General features: G+C 40.4%; 1 protein-coding gene across 2 annotated transcripts in view; it reads right to left on the bottom strand.

Moving 5' to 3' along the window:
- Nucleotides 1–23,196, bottom strand: part of LOC132399762 (probable phospholipid-transporting ATPase IIA) — a 183,738-nt gene that overhangs the window by 15,288 nt on the left and 145,254 nt on the right. For both annotated transcript variants that reach the window (XR_009514065.1, XM_059980485.1), the window contains exons 23-27: nucleotides 16,550–16,705; nucleotides 15,575–15,639; nucleotides 12,522–12,630; nucleotides 7,691–7,748; nucleotides 4,876–5,079 (exon numbers count right to left, since the gene is read on the bottom strand). Coding sequence is in view for 1 of the 2 variants with exons in the window: in XM_059980485.1 (XP_059836468.1) it covers nucleotides 4,876–5,079; nucleotides 7,691–7,748; nucleotides 12,522–12,630; nucleotides 15,575–15,639; nucleotides 16,550–16,705 (592 nt within the window). In the remaining variant the exon portion in view is untranslated. The remainder of the gene's footprint in view (nucleotides 1–4,875; nucleotides 5,080–7,690; nucleotides 7,749–12,521; nucleotides 12,631–15,574; nucleotides 15,640–16,549; nucleotides 16,706–23,196) is intronic.

Raw genomic sequence — 23,196 nt, 5'->3', positions numbered from 1 at the left:
CAAGTGCTTTGGAGAGGTCGACAAAGGCCATAAACAGGTCGTGGTGTTGCTCCCGGCACTTTTCCTGAAGCTGTCGGGCTGTGAAGATCATGTCGATCGTGATCCTGTTCTTCCTAAATCCACACTGCGATTCAGGCAGCATTGACTCGGTGACGTTGCTGATGAGCCTCTGAAGCATCACCTTAGCCAGGATCTTTCCAGCAACAGAAAGGAGTGATATGCCCCGACTATTGCCTTGTCACCTTTGTTCTTATAAATGACAACTATGTTTGCATTTCTCCATTGCTGTGGGATGTTCTCATCAGTCCAGGCCTTGGTGATGTACTGGTAGAGGGTGCACATACACACCTACCCTCCGTTCTTCAGTAACTCAGCAGGAATATTGTCAGTGCCAGGGGACTTACTATTCTTAAGGGAGTGGACAGCTGATAGAACCTCCTGGAAGGTCGTGGATAGGAGGAAGTTCAGGCAGTCCATCCAGGATGGTGGGGTCTGCGTCAGAATCCTGAATAACCAGGGTGTTAAAATGCTCACCCCACTTCAGCAGAATGGTATTCTGATTCTTCAGAAGTGTTTGACCATCTGCTTTTTTCAAGGGAGTAACGCATTGATTTATTGGGCCACAGATGGTTTTGACAGCATTGTAAAAATTATGCATGTTATTATTATCGGCAAAGGACTGGATTTCATGTGCCTTTTCAGTCCTCCACTCATTTTGTATGGCCCGTATTGCCTGTTGCACTTTCCTCCAAGCTGCCTGCCAATGCTGCCTGATGCTGATGAATGAAGGGTTATATAAAATTGCCCGGTGTGCCTTGTGCATGTCCTTAAGCAAGTTGTGGTTCGTATCTGAGTTATCGTCAAACCAGTCTTGGTGGTTTCTGCTCTTATGGCCGATGAATTGGGCTGCTGCCTCATAGAGCGGAGAGCTGATATAGGTCCACTGTTGTTCCATGGTATTTTCTGAACTCACACAAGGTTCCAGTTCCCTTAGTTTCTCAGATAGGATGCATCGAAACTCACTTCTTGCTTCTGCGTTTCTCAGGCGGTTGCAATTTAGCCGCTTTTTATTGGGTTTTTGCAGCCGCGGGGGGGGGGGGGGGGGCGCACTTTCATATGGAGCTTGGCCACAATCATACGATGGTCAGTCCAGCACTCTGCACTTCTCATGGCACGGGTGATGAGAACATCCTTGATGTCACTACATCTCACAATGATGAAGTCGATCATGTACCAATGGTTAGAGCGAGGGTGCAGACTCGATGGCCAGATGGCCTAGTTCTGCTTCTATGTCTTAAGGTCTTATGCCAAACACAATCTTCACCACCCTCTCTACCCAGTTTTAGCGAACTATGCACTTGCACTTCTGGTCTGTATGTTCCATGAGATTCCACTCTAAAAGTCCTATCCCAGTTTGATCTCCCAAAATGCAACACCTCACATTCATGGATTGCAATTAATCTTCAGCCCACACACCTAGCTGTGTAGCACCAAAAGATTCCCCTGTAAATTTTCATAAGCTTCTGCACTATCTGTTTTAGTATCATCTGCACTTACTATGTTTTGAAATTTCACAACAAAATCATTTATATAAATGATAAACTACAAAGTTCCTAGTGCCGAACCAATAGCACAGCAATAGACACACACCTCCAGTTTGGGGAAGCAACCTTCAACCATCATTGTTCTAACTACCGAGACAATTATAAAGCCAATCTGCTATCTCCTCATGGTTCAAAAATGCTTTAGCCTCCCAGACACGCCTGCCATGAGTGATCTTATCAAAGGCCTTACTAAAGTCCAAATTGACAACATCCTCTGTCCCACCCTCAGCTATCTTCTTGACCTCATTGGAAAAACTCCAAAGGTTTGTTTAATAGGATTTCCTATGCATTCAGAAATTCTAGCTTTTGCAGCCACTGAATTACCCACCTGTCCCCTTAAGTATTGACTCTCCTATCAATAACATCCTGCATGACACCTCTCTTACCCACTGATCCTCAAGCTAGTCTCAGTGCTACCACAAAGGTCACTACCCACCCCTTGAGCTGTATCCAAAGCAGTTGCTAAGGGGAACATGCACAGGGGCAGCCCTGCACTGTCTGATTCTTCCCCTTGCCTCTCCCATGTAGTCACCCTATTATTTGCAGCCTGCACCTCGTAAAGCTCTTGTGAATGATGCTCTCGCTAAGTATGCCCTTCTCCAGTACAGAGAGAACCATTAGGAAGCACTTGGTTAACAGAACAACCTGGTAGAAAGGTCAATTTTCAGACTGTTCTAAGACTGTCAGGTTTACCTGCCTTTAGTTTTTTTCATATTGCTGTTTAGCCCACTCTCCAAATGGGAGCTAAACCACTGTATAAAAAACTAAAGTTTCCTATAATTTATAAATGTATGGCAAAGTCCAGCAGCTAAAAGCTGAACAAAAAGTAGTTAAGATTATTTTTTAAAAATCAAATTGATTTACCAACTCTGGCCAGAATATGACCTCTTCCTTAGCTTAGATACGTAGAGTCACTCAACACAGAGAAAAGTTATTTGGCTCATGTCACCTGCTGCACCATCAGCACTAAATCACAATTGCCTGCATTAGGTCAATAGTCTTAGGCATTCAAATATTCATCTAGAAACTTCTAAAATGTGAGAGCATATGACTCTACCACTTCAAGCACTGTATTCTGGGCAACAGATACTCTGTGTGTGGAAAAATTTCCCTTCAGAACACCTTTAAGCTTCCACCTCCCACATTAAGCTACATCTCCTCTATTAGACACCCACACTTACCACTAGAATTCATGTTTTAACTACATTGCCATCTATCCCCCTCAACACGTGGCATGGTAGTGTAGCAGTAGCACAATGCTTTACTGTTCAGGTGACCCGAGTTTCATTCCTGTTGCTGCCTGTACTTTCTCCCTGTGACCACATGGGTTTTCTCTAGATGCTCCAGATTCTGTCCACAGTTCAAACACGTACCAACTGGCAGGTTATTTGGTCATTGTAAATTGTCCCATGATTAGGCTAGGGTTAAATAGGAAGTTGCCGAGTGGTGTGTCTTGAAGGGCCAGAAGGGCCTATTCTGCATTGTATCTCAATAAAACAAAATAAAAACAGTTATACACTCAGTGGCCACTTTATTAAGTACACCTGCTCATTAGTACAGATATTAATCAGCCAATCATGTGGCAGTGACTCAATGCATGAAAGTATGCGGACGTGGTCAAAATGATCAGCTATTGCTCAGGACAAACATCAGAACTGGGATGAAATGTGATCTAAGTGACTTTGACTGTGGAATGATTGTTGGTGCTACACAAGAAGGTTCAACTATCTCAGAAATTTCTGATCTCCCGGGATTTTCATGCACAACAATCTCTAGAGTTTACACAGAATGGTTTTAAAAAACATAAAAATACAGCGAGCAGCAGTTCTGGTTGTAAAAACACTTCGTTAATGAGAGAGGAGAATGGCCAGACTGGTTCAAGTTGACAGAAAGGCAACAGTGACTCAAATAATTATGAGATATAGTTGGGCTGTGCTGAAGAACATCTCTGAATGCACAACACTTTGAACATTGAAGTGGTTGGGCTACAGCAGCAGAAGACCACACCAGGTTCACTCATGTACTTAATAAAGCAGCCACTGACTGTATATTTCTCTTTCAGAACACCCTTCTGCCTCTGCCATTCCAGAAAAAAAACAAGCCTATCCTGTCATTTCCTACAACAGTAATGTTCAGATCCATGCAAGGTCCTGATGAATCTCCTCTGCATCTTCTCCAGTGCAAATTCTTCCTAAATGCACCAAAAATGCACAGTAACTCCAGGTGAGACCTAATCAATGTATAAAGCTGTATTATGTCTCCCACCTCTCACATTCTTTGCCACAGCTAATAAAGAAAAGATCTCATATACCTTCACCAACTTATCTGCTTGTAGTGCCACGTTTAAGAATCTACTGACCTATACCTCAAGGTCGCTGTTCTTCTACAAACCCAAGGCCACTAACTTTTACTGTCTGTCCTATCCTTAATGGCCATCCCAAAATGCACTTCTCAGATGAAATTCCACTTGCTGTTGTTCTGCTTAATTTTCCAGCTGAACAAATGTCATTCAATTGCCTTAGACAATCTTCCTCAGACACCACCACCAATTCTTGTATCATCAGCTTCCTTTGACATGCTCATTCCCATTGAAACGCAGTTTAGTAGATACACCAGCAGCAAGTTAATACATTAAATATGCTGAGCTTTTCTCCTTATTTTGTCAATCAGACACCTAAATTATCATAACGGAACGTAAGCCACACTATCAGGAATCAATGGCCACGACACAAAGTGTAAAGTAAAAACTGATGCATAGACAAAAAAAAGAGCATTGCTGCAATTTGCTACTAGATAATAGATTACATGGATAATATTGGTTTTTCAATACAACATTCGATTACTGCAGGAAGCTTTTGCAAATTGTGCAAGAGCTGAACACACAAATAACATACAGACCTGGCAGATTATATGGCATCCAATTTCCTTTGCTATGGGATTTATCCTAATGTGTCTGAATGCAAGTAGACATTAATTGGGTATTAATAAATCCTTTAGCTTTGAGTAAGAAGGTGGCCAGTGAGTTAGGTTGTTAATCACAAGTGCTATCTGGTGCCTTGATGAGGAAATGAATGCAGTTTTTTGGTGAGTACAGGGAATGATCCTGACGCTTCCTCGTCTGCTCAATAAACCTCAGGTACCTTTGCCTGGTCAAGTCTTGAATTTGAGTAGGGCAAGATGAGAGGACTAGTACATTCTGGAAAAGAAACTACAGTAATTTTTGAGAGGAAGGTTGCAAATAAACAATGAAATTTTTTTGATATTGACCTACCAATAAACTCATGCAAGAAGACAAGAGAAGCAATGTAACAGCTGAGACTGAGAAGCTCTGCCACGATCATGAGCCAGTGCCAGGTCTGGATAGTGAGTGCCACCATCAGCAACTCCGTGAGAATGAGAGAAGTGAAGGAAATGGCCACGGCATGTACAAACTCCGAATCAAACAGCAGAAGAGCTCCGTACATTATTATACCACCTAGAAAAACAAAGTGAAGTGTGAATGTCTTTTAGCATATGGCAGATGAAATCAGTACACATTACGTACATGACAAGAGACCGAGTCTTAATCCAGACCACCTCTCCAGTGGCACTCCATTGACAATGATGGTGACTGAGACTGATACGCATGCTTTCTCAAGCAAATGCAAACAAACTGCTGAAACTCTTCAGAGAATGAAGGTCATCCCTATACCCCAACCAACAATAACACATAGAAGTCCACGACAATGAAGTCATAGAGACACACAGCAGGCACTTCTGCTCAACTTGCCCATGCTAACCAGATCATCCTCCCTGCTACTTTGGAGGGTTGCCTGCAACCCTCCAAATTCACCCCCTCCATGTACCTATCTAAATGTTATAATTGTTAGGACTATGGCAGCTCAATTCAGTTCATCACTACCTTCTGTGTAAAGAACTTGCCACTCAGGATTCATTTAAATCTATCCTCTCTTATCTTGTAACTGTGCTCTCCAAATTTGTACTCCCCAACCATGAGGAAAAGACAATCACCTTCCTCCTTATCCATACTCCTGATCATTTCATAAACTCACATTCTCCTATGCTCCAAGGAATAAAGATCCAGTGTGGCCAACCTCTCCCTGTAACTCAGGCCCAACATCTATAAATGTGTGATGTAAAGTGTATTGACTGGCTGCATTATGGGATCACCAATACCTTTGAGGGAAAAAAACCTGCAAAAGATAGTGGATTTATCCCAGTATTTTATGGTAAAAATCTCCCAGCTATTGAGCACATCTCCATGAAATGTTACTACAGACAAGCAACTCCATCATCAAAGATCCTCACCACCCAGGCCATGCTCTTTTCTTGCTGCTGCCATCAGGTAGAAGATGTAAGTGCCTCAGGACTCATACTACCAGGTTCAAGAATAGTTACTACGTCTGAACCTTCGGGCTCTTGAACAAAAAGGGATAACTAAACATATTCTGTTTCTGGTGTTCCCACAGCCGATAGTCTCACTTTAAGGACTCTTTATCTTGTTATTTCGTGCTTATTATTTATTGCGATTAATTTATATTTGCATTTGCACAGTTTTTTGTTCATTAATCCTGTTTATAGTTACCATTCTGTAGATTTGCTGAGTGTGCCCACAGGAAAAAGATTCTCAGAGGGTTGTGTAAAGGGGGGTTTCTACTTTTTCCTTTGTTACTGTGTATGTAATCAAAATGGCTTCTTTGTTTTGTTAAAAGCAGGAATGCTTCTTTGTTGCGAGAGAGTGCTGGAAGCTTGTTTGGGTTAAAATTTACTGATAACGAGAATTGTATTCCTTTGTAAGCCAATTGGGATTAATGTTGTTCTTTCTTCTGAGTCTGTAAGCTATTGTTGGCGGGCTTTTGGGGAGATCGGCGCGAGGGGTTGAGAGAGAGAGAATGTGATGCTTTAAACTGGGCGAGGAACGGACCCCAAGCGGGAGTCCGAGGCCAGGAGGTACTCCGAGGAGAGGAGATGAAGCTAGACGTGCTTGGTTGACCACTTTGGATGGTCCTGAGCTGCGAGTCGAGGAGTTCGGAGGGGATTGAATGGTGGCCGGAAGACTTCAGTAATTGAGCTCCAACGGTTGTGGACGAAATGGTTTGGACTTTGATAAGTTTGGCGCCTTTTCTTTATTTTTTCTTCATATATACTTCATATATATATATATATATATATATATATATATACACGTTATTAATCACTTAGTTATAGTAACCTTTATAAATTGTACTCATTTAATCGCTTATGGTGTGCTGTCTGTTTTTGGGCGAGGCGGGGACATCACACAGCATCCACACCAGCTGATTACCCAGTTTGGCGGGGCTGAAGGCTGCTCCCCCTAGATGAGAACGAGCTGAGCGAGCCTGAGGTGACCCGGGGGTTACAGTTGTATGTGGTGACGTACATGTACTATGCTAATAAATCTTACTTTGAACTTTGACCACACCTTAATACAATAATCCAAGTGAGGTTTAACCAATGACTTAGTTATAACTGCAACATAATGTCCCTACTCCTGAACTTTTAAAGACCAGCATGCTAAATGCCTTCTTCACCACCCTTTTTACTTGCACGGCCACTACCAGAGAACTGTGCACATATACTCCCAGGTCCTTCTGTCAATATCCTGCCATTCACTGTTCTGGTGTTACTCTACCTGAATGCTCAATATGCATCACCCCAAACTTATCCAAGTTGAAATTCATTTGTCATTCCGCTGCCCATCTCCCTAAATGATTAAAATCTCTTTGTAATTCACTGCAAGTTGCTTCACCATCAACAAGACCACTAATTCGGTATCTATGCAAATAAGATATAACTTTCCAATGTCTAAATTTCCAGTGTACATAACTGTCTATAAAGTGATTTGAAACATACTAAGGTTGTGACAGACATTAAATTAAGGCATTGACAGACATGGAAAATATAAATAAGACAAGAACGTAGCATTGAGACAAATCTTACTGAAGAGCTGGAACCACATTCGAGGGGCATTACAGTGACTTCAACTCCTTATGTTTGCATTTAAATACAAGGATTTTTCAATATTTTATTTCACACACATTTATGGTAAAATCCCACGTTCATACCTTGGTATATGCTAATCAAAACCCAAACCAAAAATGTTTTGAAGGAGAGTGGTCGACCCTGACAGAGAAGAAGGAAAGAATGTGTTAGAGATATTTTCACACTTTACGTTTAAAATTCTATTTTAAGACAGTGTTTCAATATCCAGAACATGCAGCTTTTGCTATGGAGATTAAGTAACAGAAAAACTACTTCTTAGTTTCATAGAGGAAAGCTCACCAATTATTTTAATGTAAAGTTCTTTGAAAAGAATCACTTGACGCATTTAACAAGTTATGTATTTTTTGCGTATTTGGACTTTTTAAAGTAGCACTAAATTCTTGGAACTGCTTCTTGTATTGTAACAGCTGCAGCATTAAGTTTCCACTGCATCTTTGTTCATTTAGACTTGGACTTTTGAAATTTGTCAGCACTGATGCAAAGCTGTGCTTCTCAAATAATTGCTGAAGCATTCATTTTCAAAGCTGGTAAAGTGCCTCACAAACATTATCATCCAAAGACATGGAAATGGATTCAACTACTTTAAAAAATGTAAATCAAGAATGTAGAAGTCATTTTCATTAGTGCAAGTTAATTTTGCTGTTCATTTATTACCTGAAACCGACTGCACGAGAATCATTCCTTGGTGTCCCTGCAAAAATACTTCAGATTCTCTTGCTGTTGTGTGCACTTTCAAATGTTGAAGGTCAGAGAAACAGTTGTGGAGATTGCGAGTCCTGATCCGGATGAAGGGTCACTGCCTGAGACCTAGAGTGTTTATTCCTCTCTATAGATGCTGCCTGACCGGCTGAGTTCCTCCTGCTTTTTGTGTGTGTTGCTCTGAATCATGGAGATGGTTAGTTGACCTCACTCACTTTGATCATGCTTCAGATGGAGGTTCGTTGCATCACTAGACAACCTCAAAAATGTCCCACCTACTGATCACCAATCTCAAATCAAAAGCTGTGGCTAGCAGGTCAGAGTGACTGGTCTCGCTTTAGGCAAGACCACAAAATTTTAGTAAGTATAAGATTAGCTTTATTTGTCTCGTGTACATCGGAACATACGTCGTTTTGGCATCAGCGACTAACACTGTCCGAGGATTGTAATGGCGAAAGTCCATTATGTAGGTGTTGCATGCCTAAAACCTACTAACCATAACTTTTATGTCTTTGGAATGTGGGAGGAAACCAGAGTATCGAAAGGAAGCCCTCACAGGGAGAATGTGACTGCATGGGTTTCCTCTGGGTGCTCCGGTTGGGAACTGAAGCCCAGTCAGTGATTGCTGCAAAGTGACTGCACAAACTACTATGCTACCATGCTTCCCACAACCATTGGACCTCTGGGCTGACCACAATATTTGCAAAGCAAACTCTCCTGATGATTCCAGGTGTAAATATACTGGAGCACGAAAGACAAGATTCAAGCCCAAGAACCTCGTAAGTGGAAACCATAAAATGAGTTGCTCTCAACCTGGGAAACGTGGGGACTCAATAATCTCTAAAGAGGTCAGAGGGAAAGAATGTTCAGCAGAGTTTGCTGAGGAACGCTCGCAAAATGCAGGAGGAACTCAGCCTCTATGAAGATGAATAAATAGCCAACATTTCGAGCCGAGACCCTTTGTCAGGACAGGAAATGAAGGGGGAAGATGCCAGAATAAAAAGGTGGGGAGAGGGGAAGGAAGACAAGCTAGACGGTGACAGGTGAATAAGCCAAAGGAGTGGGTGAAAGGTAAAGGCCTGGAGAAGGAAACTGATAGGAGAGGAGAGTAGACCACAGAAGAAAAGGAAGGGGGAAGAGGAGTTGATACGCAGTGAGGAAAAGAGGTAAGAAGCCCGAATAGGGAATAGAAGAGGAGCGAAGGGGAGGGAGGAAAGAAAAGTAAAACTGAAAAAAATTACCAGAAGGAGAAATCAATGTTCATGCCATCAGATTGGATATTACCTAGATGGAATATGAAGAGTTGCACCTTCATCCTTTGATTGGCCTCATCATGGCAGACCAGGTGGCCATAGACCAATATGGGAATTGGGATAGGGTCACCAGCAGCATATGGAGTAGAGTTTGCTGTTTTGGTTAATATTCTTTTAAACTGCTTGAAAGTGGATGTGAGAATATTAAAATTATATCAGTCATATACATTGGCTTTCCTTTCATTGTTTGTACTCAACACATTAAGAAAGATCTGTGTGGGGTAAGTTACTTGCCAGCTAATTTGTGCAAAAGTGTCAGAAATTACAAAGTGAGAAATAAAGTAGAAAATAATTGACTGTAACCGTTTCACTTACCTGGTCCAGTAGCCATGCAGGTCATTGAACAAAGCAAACGTACTAATCTAAACTACGCCTCTCACTTGTATCACTTAGATTACAATTTCTAATTTTCATTCTGGCTAATAGAATGTTTATTGTTCTATTTTGAGGATACCGTTCCTGGTCTACTTGGAGAGTGGAAAGAAATTAGAGATTGGATACGTTTGAATCAAATTTTCCACTGTCTTATGATGCAAGTAAAATTCTGCCAATTAAGGGACTAGAATGACTTCTCCTGCCCTTCACTACCCTTATGCAGACCTGACTGTGATAAAGGCAGCAAATGCAATGTTGGCATTTATTTCAAAGGAAATAGAATATAAAAGCAAGGAGATAATGGTGAGACTTTTTAAGACACTAGTTAGGCAGCATTCAGAATCAGAATCAGGTTTATTATCATCAGCCTGTGACGTGACATTTGTTAACTTAGTAGCAGCAGTTCAATGCAATACATAATATAGAAGAAAGAAATGAGTAAATCAATTGCAGTATACGTATATTGACTAGACTAAAAATTGTGCAAAAAACAAATACTGTATGTAAAAAAAAAGTGAGGTAGTGTCCAAGGGTTCAATGTCCATTTAGGAATCAGATGGCAGAGGGGAAGAAGCTGTTCCTGAATTGTTGAGTGCGTGCCTTCAGGCTTCTGTACCTCCTACCTGATGGTAACAGTGAGAAAAGGGCATGCCCTGGGTGCTGGAGGTCCTTAATAATGAACGCTGCCTTTATGAGACACTGCTTCCTGAAAATGTCCTGGGTACTTTGTAGGCTAGTACCCCCAAGATGGAGCTGACTAGATTTACAACCCTCTTCAGCTTCTTTCAATCCTGTGCAGTAGTCTCCCACAACCCCCCCCCCTCCATAACCAGACAGTGATGCAGCCTGTCAGAATGCTCTCCATGGTATATCTATAGAAGCTTTTGAGTGTATTTTTGACATGCCAAATCTCTTCAAACTCCTAATGAAGTATAGCCACTGTCTTGCCTTCTTTGTCAATAGAGTAGTGTCAACATTTTTAGGGGCTCATATCTCAGAAAGGGTGTATTGTCATTGGAGAGTTGGAGGAGGTTCATGCGGATGATTCTGGGAATGAAGAGGTTAATATATGAGGAGTGTTTGACAGCTTTGGGCCTGTACTCACTGAAATTTAGAAGAATGTAGGGGACATCCTTAGAGCCTACTGAATGTTGAAAGGACTAGATAGGATGGATATGGAGTGGATGTTTCCTATGGTGGGGGTATCCAGAACTAAAAGGCATAGCCTCAAAATTGAGGGATGATTTTTAGCCAGAGAATAGTGAGTCTGTGGAATGCTCTGCCACAGACTGCAATGGAAGCCAAGTCCGTGGGTATATTTAAGACAGAAGCTAATAGTTTCCTGATTGTTCAGGGCATCAAAGGATATGGCAAGAAGGCAGATGGATGAGGTTGAGTGGGATCCAGGATCAGCCAAGATGAAATGGTGAGGTAGACTGGATGGGCTGAATGGCCAAATTTGCTCCTCTGTCTTATGGTCTTATGACTGGAGAAAATAGAAATTCATCAAGAATATATCCAGCTCACATCAATTTGTCCTGTATCTTTATAAATATACTCTTCAATTATGTCTAGTAATACAACTCTCATACCACTGTCTAATCTTTAAGCAGTCTTTTCTTATTAATAAGTACTATAAAACTATTGTTTTTACTGAATATCAGAAGAATTGAAGCATCTGAGATATGGAAAAATGCTCACAAATGTCAAATTTATTTGAATTGAAAATACATTCCACCCTCTTTAGTAAATGAATTGAGGTACATCAAATCAGAACCACAGAGTAAGGTATATGTTACTTTCATCCTGCCTTATTGGAGAAAGAGTTGCAATAGACTTCGGAACAGATGAAGTTCTAATAATGGATTTAAATTATGGTTTTAGTAACTTGTGCTCTTTTAATAAATTTGGCATTTTATTGTGAGAAGTCAGAGGGTGGTTGATTAAAAATAGAAACATTCCATTGAGAAAGTAAAGCAATTCGTGTGGGACTTGCACACACCACTGGGGATACGAAACTTGCTCAGTGTCTAGTCTTTGTTGTGCTTGACCCTTTTACAAAAGCCAGAAGCAAATAATGGCGAGTAGGCCAATCCCCATCACAGACCATCTTTACTGTGGTGGGCAATATCTCATTAAAAGGACTGCAGCTCCAGCATTAACCACCATTAATTCCTACTTGTGTGTTTTGTCTGGCAATAATGAAAGGCACAATGAAATTATTGTTATTGTTCTTTTGTTATGAATCCAAATACATGTAAAATACCCTTCAGCATTCTGGCATCATCGGAGGTTGACTGGTGCTGTGTAAATGAAACTTCTTTTTTTGAAATACACCATATTAAAAATGATAAAATGCAATTTTCAATTTTTTTTAGAAAACATTATACATATTGTATTTTGAAAATAATCTATTTTGATTAATAGGTTTAAGTATAGATGAGTTTAACTGGATTTTACAAAATTCTAAAATTAGATTGAAAAATTTATAATGTATTAAATGCACCTTAGTAAGATCTTTATAGAGCTCTGGATAAAGCATTGCAACTTCCGATTTGACATCTTTGTCCAGAACGAGAGAGAACACTGGGAACATGGTATAAATTGTGGAATACCTAAGGAAGAGAAAGATATCAACACTTTTCTTCTTTGATACAACTGAGGTAACAATTATTTTTAATGGTTAATTCTGTGACGTTAAAAAATTATTGATAACAAAAACCTATATTTATTGCCTCTCTGTGGTTAGTCTTGTTATTAAACTTTCTGCTGCTGTACTGCTGCTTGTACTGATGGTGTTCGGTAGAAAATTTCTAGAGATTCACAGATAGTGAAGTCATGGCAGTAGCTGAAGCAATCAAAAAACAAAGATACCGGAAGCCCAGAGTTAAAACAGAACATGTTGGATGCACTCAGCAGTCAAGCAACATCAGTGGGGAGAGAGAGAGATGGTGTTTAGGGTCAAGCCTCTCACTTCTTAAGAACTATGGGAGAGGAAATGTTATAGTCTAGGAAAACAAAAGCCGCCTCTTTAGCAGAAAACTGAGAAAATGGAATGGAGTTGTTCACAGGAATTAGGATGATAGGAGGCCTGCATGAAATAGCTGTGGCAGCCAGTGGACTACAACAGATGTTTATAGCTGACCAAGATGGAGGATGGAACATTAAGAAAGGGAAGGGAAAAGTACTTTAACCACCAGGCTCCTGAATCAGCGTGGATAACTTTACTCACATCAACAATGAACTGATTCTACAACCTATGGACTCACTTTCAAGGGCTCTACATCTCATGTTCACAGTATTATTTATTTATTATCTTTTTTTTTGCTCATGCACAGTTTGTCTTCTTTTGCAGATTAGTTGTTTGTCCATCCTTGAGTGTAGTTTTTTTACTGCCTCTATTGTATATCTTTGTTCTACTGTGAATGCCTGCAAGAAAATGAATCTGACATATATGTACTTTGATAATAAATTTACTTTGAAATTTGAACTTTGAGATATGGACTGTGTGAAAGTGAAAATCAGGGTAGAAATTGGCAACAGAGATAATGATTATTTGGGTTCAGTAAGAGTACAGGAAGACATACCAACGCAATCATCAACATAACATAAATAGAAATGAGAGAGCGGGCCCGAGACAGAATGAACCCAGCAATGTTTCACATATCAAATTAAAATGCAGGTAGAGCACAAACCAACCAAACTATGGAGCAGTATATTCCAAAGACTTATCATTCTGCCAAAATAACTCCCTTTAAGTCACTGCTGTCTTTTGCCTTTTACTGTAGATTTGTGCCCTTTATTAATCCGTTTGCTATTGAAAATAATATATTTTTCAAAATAAGCATGATTTTATTGTCTACACCTCTATCATACATGCCCTTGGATTTTTCTGTCACAAGAAGCTTCTCAGTGTATTCACATAACTGTATAACCTGGAACCATCCCAACAAGTCAGTCTACACGAGTGAATCTGCAGATGCTGGAAATAAATAAAAACACAAAATGCTGGCAGAACTCAGCAGGCCAGACAGCATCTATGGGAGGAGGCAGTGACGACGTTTCGGGCCGAAACCCTTCATCAACCCTCCTGATGAAGGGTTTCGGCCTGAAACGTCGTCACTGCCTCCTCCCATAGATGCTGTCTGGCCTGCTGAGTTCTGCCAGCATTCTGTGTTTTAAGAGATTTCACATGCTTTCTCATGTACTGCTTATCATTTCTGTGGTATCGACACCAAGGGCAGAATTTAACGTCAATATTTATTTGTCATTGAGAAGACAGCAGAGAGCCATCTTCTTAAACAGTTTCTTTTTGACAATGGATATCCAAGTTCCCCACCCAGAATATTCTCTTTGCTGTGCAGAATTGGACTTGCTGCATTGTACTCTTGTTTTAAATAAAGTTAATACAAAACTTATGTATTTTGTATGACTATTAAGTATATGATCCTATATCTTCCATTAAACATGGTGTTAACCTGTATAACACCTTCAAAAGATCTTTACACAAGAAACCTTTCAAAAACTGTAACATATCTATTGCATGCCACCTGTTCCCATGTTTTCTACCAAATGTTCACATTAATCACTTTTCATCTGTCAAGCACGTGTCATTCCACAATCCTCTCTACACCATGATATTACTATCTTCTCCACTGGTTACTTACCTTTCAACTGTCATAACAATCGCAACAATCGTTGAGCTCTGAAACTGAGCTCAATTCCCAATTGACTTACAATCAAACACAGCAGCTCTGATGCCAAGCAGTGGGAAACATTCTTGTTTCTTCCTTCTTCCTGACTGAATCACTATTTACCATGCTCGCTTATTAATCTCACAGATAATTTTGAATGCTTGTTCTTTCTTTGCTTTCTATCCCATTTTATCATTATTTCCTTAGTATCGTGGGATGTATATCACCTGGACCTCACAATTCATTTATATTGGGCATCATCATGGCTTCTGACACCTCCTCCTTATTCTCATCCCATCTGGACTCTCAACAATCCCCAATGATCTTAACTTTTGCTACAAAGAGAGTCAGAGTACATACACAGTATCTTAGCCACACTCATAACAAACTGAAGATATCTATAAAGAAAGGTCCTGTATTGATTCTGTAATTTCTTTGATAACTATTTTGCTGTTAATATGCCAATAAAATGATTTTGCTGTTTTGTGTGACATTTAAAGTTCTAAAGTTCAAAGTAGATTTATTACCAAATAGATAATTTATCTATGCAATTGTCCTTCCTATTCTTATCTGCTACTGATATAAAAATTTAATAAAAGCAATAGAGCTGATATGGCCAAGCACAGATTTATTCCAACAATTAATGCAAAAATAATTACAGTCTAGCATGCTATGTACAAATTATTTGTAAAGAAAACAGGAGTTTCCCAGCCAATATAAAATGTATATTAACTGAGATCACAATGCCCCAGCCCAATACTAACAAATATGTTTAAACAAAACACTTATTTCCTCCTAACTTCTTAAAGTCTTATTATAATAGCAGTTGCATTGAATTTTACATAACGAACATGCAAAATCTTACCCTATAACCAGGAAACCTTGATACAGAGGAATCGACGCGAAATAGAACACCGAAGAGAAAACAGCCTGTGGAAAGACAGCAGATAGAATCAGTTTAACAGGCACAGTGATTTACTGCGGCATTTGAAACAAACTATTGGAGAAAAGATTAGTGAGCTGTTGATGCAATTATATCCCAAATATGATCTTACATAGTTGGTTCTAACTTCCAAACAACTGTCCCAAGAAGCATGCAAATAAAATTAAATAATACAAACTCTAGTACCACCAAACAGTTGAAGTCAAAGTAATGAAAGGAGAAATAAAACGTGTCCTTCCCCTTACTATTGACTGAGCATTAGGAAGAGAAGGTCAACAGTGACAGTATTTAAAAGACCACTGTAAGTCTGTTTCATCAATGGCCAAGATCCAGAACTCCCTTAACTGTTTAACAACACACTATTAGTTTTCATGAACATTAACATATGGAGTAGGAACAAGTAAAAAAATTTCTCTTTTCCAACTTAAATTGTAAGATGTAGCACGTCTAATAATTCATGAATGAAAATCAAAAACCTGCAGCTGCTGAAAGACTGAAATAAATTTTTTTTTAAATGGTGGAAACACGCAGCAGGTCAGGCAGCATCCGTGGAGAGAGAAACACATCAGCACTTTAGCTAAATAGCCAGTCATTCCAACTGGAGTTGTTACAGAACTTGCTTCCATCTTCAGGAGACCTTAAGTACTGTACAGCAACATCTGAGAATGGATAGAAGTGAAGATCAAAAACTGGGCCGGAGCTTTCAACCTTCTTTTAAAAAAAATCAGTGAAAGATTTTTTTTTAATACAGAGACGTACACCTCATACTGTAGATTGTACTCCACCTGCTGGGTGTTTCCACCATCAACTAGCTGATGCAATCCTGTTGGTTCTTAAATATTTCCTGAGCTATATTAAATTAAATATTCCTCTTTAAGAATGTAGGAGTTTAGTTACCTGCATGGTGCTGATGCACAAACTCCTGTGGATCACAAACTGGCTCAGGGCAGCAGACCTCTTGTAGCTGTTGCGTCCATGAACCATTAGCAATCTCCCAAGGTGCTTAAACTGAGTTATGGAGAAATCTGATGCTAAAGATGCTTGCTTTCCTTCCTAAAGGATTTTTTTAAAAAAATATATTATCTTGTTGATAATACAATTCTAAGTAAAATGCAAAATAAGAAATATACTTTCTATCAAATTTCTTAACATTTGGATAATTAGGTTCAAAAACCATAAGAAACTTAAAAATAATTAAGGCAATAAAAGAACCCATCTGCATTCTTACTGTATAAATTCTACAGAGATGAAAGGACTGTGTGGTAAGCCACTAAACTATTCTGTTCCATGAAGATATCCCATTCCAACATATAGAGAGAATGACTAGAGAAGATGCAGTACCGGCCATCCTGAGAAATGGGGCAAGTGGCTGGAGTGTTTACTGCCCAGCAGTTTGGCTCCAGTGACCATAATTCTATTAGTTTTAAAATAATTACAGAGAATGACATAACCAGTTCAAGGTTAATGTCCCAAACTCAGGCAGAGCACATTTTGGAGCCATTAGGTGGTTAATTAGGTTATATCAATTGCAGGGAAAGGAGCGCCTACCAAGTGGAAGGTCTTTAAAAATGTTATGCCAAGAGCTCAGGGACTATATGTTTCTGTTAGGGTGAAGGGCAAGACTGTCAAGTTGATGAATCCTGGCAGACGAGAACTATTGAGGCTCTGATTATAAAGGAGGAGGGCAGTTACTGCGCATAAGCATTTGGGATCTAGTGAATCAGAGATACCTCAAGGATCAGACTCAGGTTTAACATCACTGGCCCACGCCATGAAATTTGATGTTTGGCAGCAACAGTACATTGCAATACATAATTATTTTTTTTAAATCTGTAAGTTACAATAAGTATATAAACTAAAAAAAAACTAAGTAAGTAGTGCAAAAAGAGAGGAAAAAAATAGTGAGGCAGTGTTCATGGGTTCATTGTCCATTCAGAATCTAATGGCAGAGGGAAGAAGCTGTTCCTGAAATGTCGATTGTGTGTCTTCAGGTTCCCGTACCTCCTCCTTGATGGTAGCAATGAGAAGTGTAAGAATGTATTTCAGAGCAACATAGTTATCTATGTGTGGACCCAAAGGAAATGAGTAATATTTCACTTCAATTTTTACTCTAGAGAAAATTACGGAAGCTAAAGAAATAGGCTAAGTCAGTGGCCTTAACGTGCATTCATGCGGATTACACCCAAGGGCCTGATCTAATGCATTCTTGGACTCTGTGGGAAGTTAGAGAAGAAATCACTATGGACTTTACAGTGATTTTTGCTTCCTCTTTGATCACAGGTGAGATTCTGGAGTACAGGAGAATGACTAAAGCTGTACCACTGTGTAAAAAAAGTAGCAAAAGCAAGCCAGGAAACTAGAATCCGGAGAGTCTCCAGTCAGTGGTCGGTAAACTGCTAGAGAGGATTCGGAAGGCCAGGATTTACCAGTATTGGGAGTGGCAGGGTCCAATTGGGGACAGCGAGCACAGCTTTGTGTGTGAGAACTTGTGTGTGACAAAGTTCTTGGAGTTCTTCAAAGAAGTAATCAAGAGGGTTGATGAGATTAGGGCAGTGGATGATGTCTTTATAGATATTAGCAAGGCTTTGACAAGGTCTCTCATGGTAGGATAGTCTGGAAGGTTAGACCACATGGGATCCAGGAGGAGATAGCAGATTGGATTTATAAATGCTTCATTGGTAGGAAGCAGAGGGTGATGGTCGAGGATTACTTATTGGGCGAGAGGACTGTGTCTATTAGTGTGCAGAGACCTTTACTGTTTGTCATTTATATAAATGAAATGGACATGAATGTACAAAGCATGGTTAGTAGGTCTATGGATGTTACTAAAACAAGGGTTTTAGTTGTGTGTGAGGTCATAAAATACAACAGGGAAAGCTTGACCAGCTAGGTATGTGGGCTGAGAATCGCCACTTTTTAAAAAAGGATGTAAGCAAAAGAGGGTAACTATAGGCCAGTTAGCTTAACATATGTAGTCGGGAAAATGCTTGAAGCTGTCAATAAGGAAATAGCGAAACATTTAGAAAGGAGTGGTTCCATTAGACAGATGCAGCATGGATTCAGAAAGGGCAGGTCCTGTTTGACAAACTTACTGGAGTTCTTTGAGGACACAATGAGTGCAATGGATAGAGGGGAGCAGGCGGATGTCATATACTTGGAATTCCAGAAGGCATTTGGTAAGGTGCCACACAAGAGACTTATAAATAAGATATGGATGCATGGAGTTGGAGGAAGTGTATTGGCACGGATAGTGGATTGGTTAACCAATAGAAGGCAGAGAGTTGGTATAGATGGGTGTTTCTCCAGTTGGCAGTCAGTGACTGAGGTGCCGCAGGGGTTGGGGCTGGGCCTGCTGCTGTTTACCATTTACATTGATGATTTGGAAGAGGGGGCTGAGTGTAGCATAGTAAACTTTGCTGATGACACTAAACTGAGTGGAAAAGCAAATTATACAAATAATGTGGAGAGTCTGCAGAGGGATATAAATAGGTTAAATGAGTGGGCCAAGGTCTGGCAGACAGAATACAACGCTGGTAAATGTGAGATCATCCACTTTGGAAGGAATAATAGAAAAGCAGATTATTATTTAAATGGTGAAAGATTGCAGCATGCTGTTATGCAGAGGAGCTTGAGAGTGCTTGTGCATGAATTGCAAAAAGCTGGCTTGCAGGTACAACAGGTTATTAAGGCAGCAAACAGATTGTTGGCCTTCATTGCTAGAAGGATTGAATTCAAGAGCAGGGAGGTCATGCTGCAACTATACATGATACTGGTGAGGCAGCATGTACTGTGTGTAGTTCATAATTGAGGAAGGATATACTGGCTTTGTTGGCAGTGCAGAGGAGGTACACCACGTTGGTTCCAGAGATGAAGGGGTTAACCTATGAGGAGTGATTGAGTCGCCTGGGACTATACTCTCTGGAATGCAGAAGAATAAGCGAGCATCTTATAGAAACATACAGAATTTTGATAGGGATAGAATTAGGAAAGTTGTTTCCATTGGTAGGCGAAACTAGAACCAGGGGACATTAAACACAAAGTACACTGCAGATGCTGTGGTCAAATCAACACATACAAACAAGCTGGATGAACTCAGCAGGTCGGGCAACATCTGTTGAAATGAGCAGTCAACGGATGCTGCCCAACCTGCTGAGTTCATCCAGCTTGTTTGTATGTGTTAACTAGAGGACATTGCCTCAAGATTCAGGGGAGAAGATTTAGGATGGAGATGAGGAGAAATTGTTTTTCCCAGAAATCTGTGAATCTGTGGAATCCTCTGCCCAGGAAAGCAGTTGAGGCTTCTTCACTAAATATATTTAAGATACAGTTAGATAGATTTTTACATAGTAAGGGAATTAAGGGTTATGGCGAAAAGGCAGGTAGATGGAGCTGAGTTTACAGACAGATCAGCCATGATCTTATTGAATGGTGGGACAGGCTCGATGGGCTGGATGGCCTACTCCTGCTCCTATTTCTTATCTTCTTATGTAAATGGCTTTCAATCAAACTATAGTGCCTATAAAAAGTATTCACCCACCTCCTGGAAGTTTTCATGTTTTATTGCTTTATAACATTGAATCACAGTGGATTTAATTTGGCTTTTTTGACACTGATCAACAGAAAAAAAACTCCTCCATGTCAGTATGAAAACAAGTCTCTACAAAGGGATCTAAATTAACAACAAATAAAAAACACAAAATAATTGATCGCATAAGTATTAACCCCTTTAATACAGCACACCAAATCATCACTGGTGTCGCCAAATGGTTTTAGAAGTTTCATAATTAGTTATATAGAGATCCGTTTTTGGAAATCTGTGTGCAGTCAAGGTGTTTCAATTGATTGTATTAAAAATACACCTCTATCTGGAAGGTCCAACTGCTGGTGAGTCAGTATCCTGGCAAAAAATCACACCATGGAGGCAAAATAACACTCCAAGCAACACCGTGAAAAGGTTATTGAAAAACTCAAGTCAGAAAATAGATATAAGAAAATTTCCAAGTCACTGAATATCCCTTGGAGCACAGTTAGGTCAATTATCAAGAAAAGGACAGAATATGGCACAAATGTAAATCTGCCTAGAACAGGCCGTCCTCTAAAACTGAGAGACCGTGCAAGAAGGGGACTAGTGAGAGAGGCCATCAAGAGACCCATGACAACTCTGGAGGAGTCACAAACTTCAGAGGTGGCGATGGGAGAGACCACACATACAACTGATGCCTGAGTGCTTTACCAGTCACAGCTTTATGGTGGAGTGGCAAAGAGAAAGCCATGGTTGAAAAAAACCTCACATGAAATCTTGGCACAGAAGGCACATGTGGGAGACTCTGAAGTCAGCTGGAAGAAGGTGCTATGGTCTGATGAAACCAAAATTAAGCTTTTAGGCCATCAGATTAAACGCCAGGTTTGGCATAAGTCATATACAGCACATCATCAAAAACACATCAGCTCTACCGTGAAGCATGTGGTGGCTGCATCATGTGATGGAATGATTCACTGCAGTAGGCCTTGGAAGGGCTGTGAAGGTAGAGGGTAAAATGAATGCAGCAAAATACAGGGAAATCCTGGAGGAAAACCTGATGCAATCTGAAAGAGAACAGTGACTTGGGAGAAGATTTGTTTTCCAGCAAGACAATCACCCCAAGAATAAAGCTAAAGCTACATAGGAATAGCTTAAAAGCAGCAAAGTTAATGTCCTGGAATGGCCAAGTCAGAGTCCAGACCTCAATCCAATTGAGAATTTATGGCCGAACTTGAAAATGGCTGTTCACTCACGATCTCTATGCAATCTGACAGAGCTGGAGCAGTTTTCTAAAGAAGAATAAGGAAAAATTGCAGTGTCCAGATGTGCAAAGCTTTTAGAAACCTATTCACACAGACTCAATTTTTGCCAAAGGTGCATCTACTAAATACTAACTTGAAGGGAGTGAATATTTATGCAATCAATTATTTTGTGCTTTATGTTTGTAATTAATTTAGATCACTTTGTAGAGATTTGTTTCACTTTGACATGAAAGAGTTTCTTTTTCTGTTGATCAGTGTCAAAAAAAGTCAAATTAAATCTACTGCGATTCAATGTTGTAAAACAATAAAACATGAAAACTTCTGGGGGGGTGGGGTGGGGTGAATACTTTTTATAGACACTGTAAACATGAGGTATAGCATTTTGGAATATCCAACCAGGGAAGAACTCATACAATGAATGGTTAGGCCCTTAGGAGTATAATGGAGCAGAGGGGCCTAGGAATCTAAGAGTGAAAGTGGCATCTCAGATTGATGGGATGGCAAAGGCAGCAACTGGCAAGCTGGCATTTATCAGTTGGGGCATTAAATATAGGAGTTCAGAAGTTACATTGTAGTTATATAAGGTATTGATGAGATTGCACTTGAAATATTGTGTATGGTGTCAGTGGCCCAATTACAGGAAAGATGTTAATATATTAACCTAGAAAGAATGCAGAAAAGAGTTAGCAGGATGTGGCTGAACTTAGGGGCCTTAAGACATTATTCCTTGGAATCTAGAAGGTTGAAGGGTCATCTGATTAAGGCATATTTGATCATAAGGAGCATAGACAAGATGACAGTGCAATCTCGTTTCACCAAGCAAGTCGGTTAAACAGTATGGCATAGATTTAAGGTCAGAGTCAATAGATTTAAGAGGGACATCAGGGACAGCTTCTCACACAAAGACTGGTATGCATTTTGGAATGAGCTGATAAAAATTCTTCGGCAGTTTGAATGGGGCACAACTGCGCAAGCGCATGAAAGTCAGCCTGTGAGGCAGAGGGAGAGTTTAAAAAGAGCGGGCGACGGAGTAGAGGGAGACAGAGTAGTAAGGCTTTGGCTCGAGAGACTTCGGCAAGTGGCGGCTGAGGACGAGCTTGCTCCCAGTGAGGTAAGGCCGGGTAAGCTCCTTTAATAACTCTAATTAACTTAGGAGTAGATAATGGAGTCAGCAGTTAGGGAAGACGAGGGCTCCAATTGCAGTAAGTGGGAAGTCAGAGCGAACACAATTGTTCCTGATGACTACACCTGTAAAAGGTGCATCCAAGCTGCAGCTCCTGACAAACCGAGTTAGGGAACTGGAGCTGGATGAACTTTGGATCATTTGTGAGCCACAGGCAGAAATAAACAGGAGCTACAGGAAGATAGTCACCCCTAAGAGTCAGGAGGCAGGTGGCTGGGTGACTGTCAGGAGAGGGAAGGGGAATAGACAGCATGAGCAGTGCACCCCAGCAGCCATTCCCATCAATAATAGGTATACCATTTTGGATACTGTTGGTGGGGACAACCTACCAGTGACAAGTTGCAGTGGTTGTATCTCTGGCACCGAGACTGGACCCTCAGCTCAGAGGGAAGGAGGGAAAATAGGAGAGCAGTAGTGACAGGGGATTCAATAGTTAGGGGGACAGATAAGAAGTTCTGTGGAAGAGATCGAGAATCCCGGATGGTCTGTTGCCTCCCTGGTGCCAGGGTCCATGATATCTCGGATCGAGTTCTCAGTATTCTCAAGAGGGAGGGTGAGCAGCCAGATGTCGTGGTCC

Source organism: Hypanus sabinus, chromosome 9 (assembly GCF_030144855.1).
Source record: "Hypanus sabinus isolate sHypSab1 chromosome 9, sHypSab1.hap1, whole genome shotgun sequence".
Lineage (NCBI taxonomy): Eukaryota > Metazoa > Chordata > Chondrichthyes > Myliobatiformes > Dasyatidae > Hypanus > Hypanus sabinus.
The sequence above is the reverse complement of the archived record's forward strand: the minus strand, read 5'-3'. Positions and strand labels throughout refer to the sequence as shown.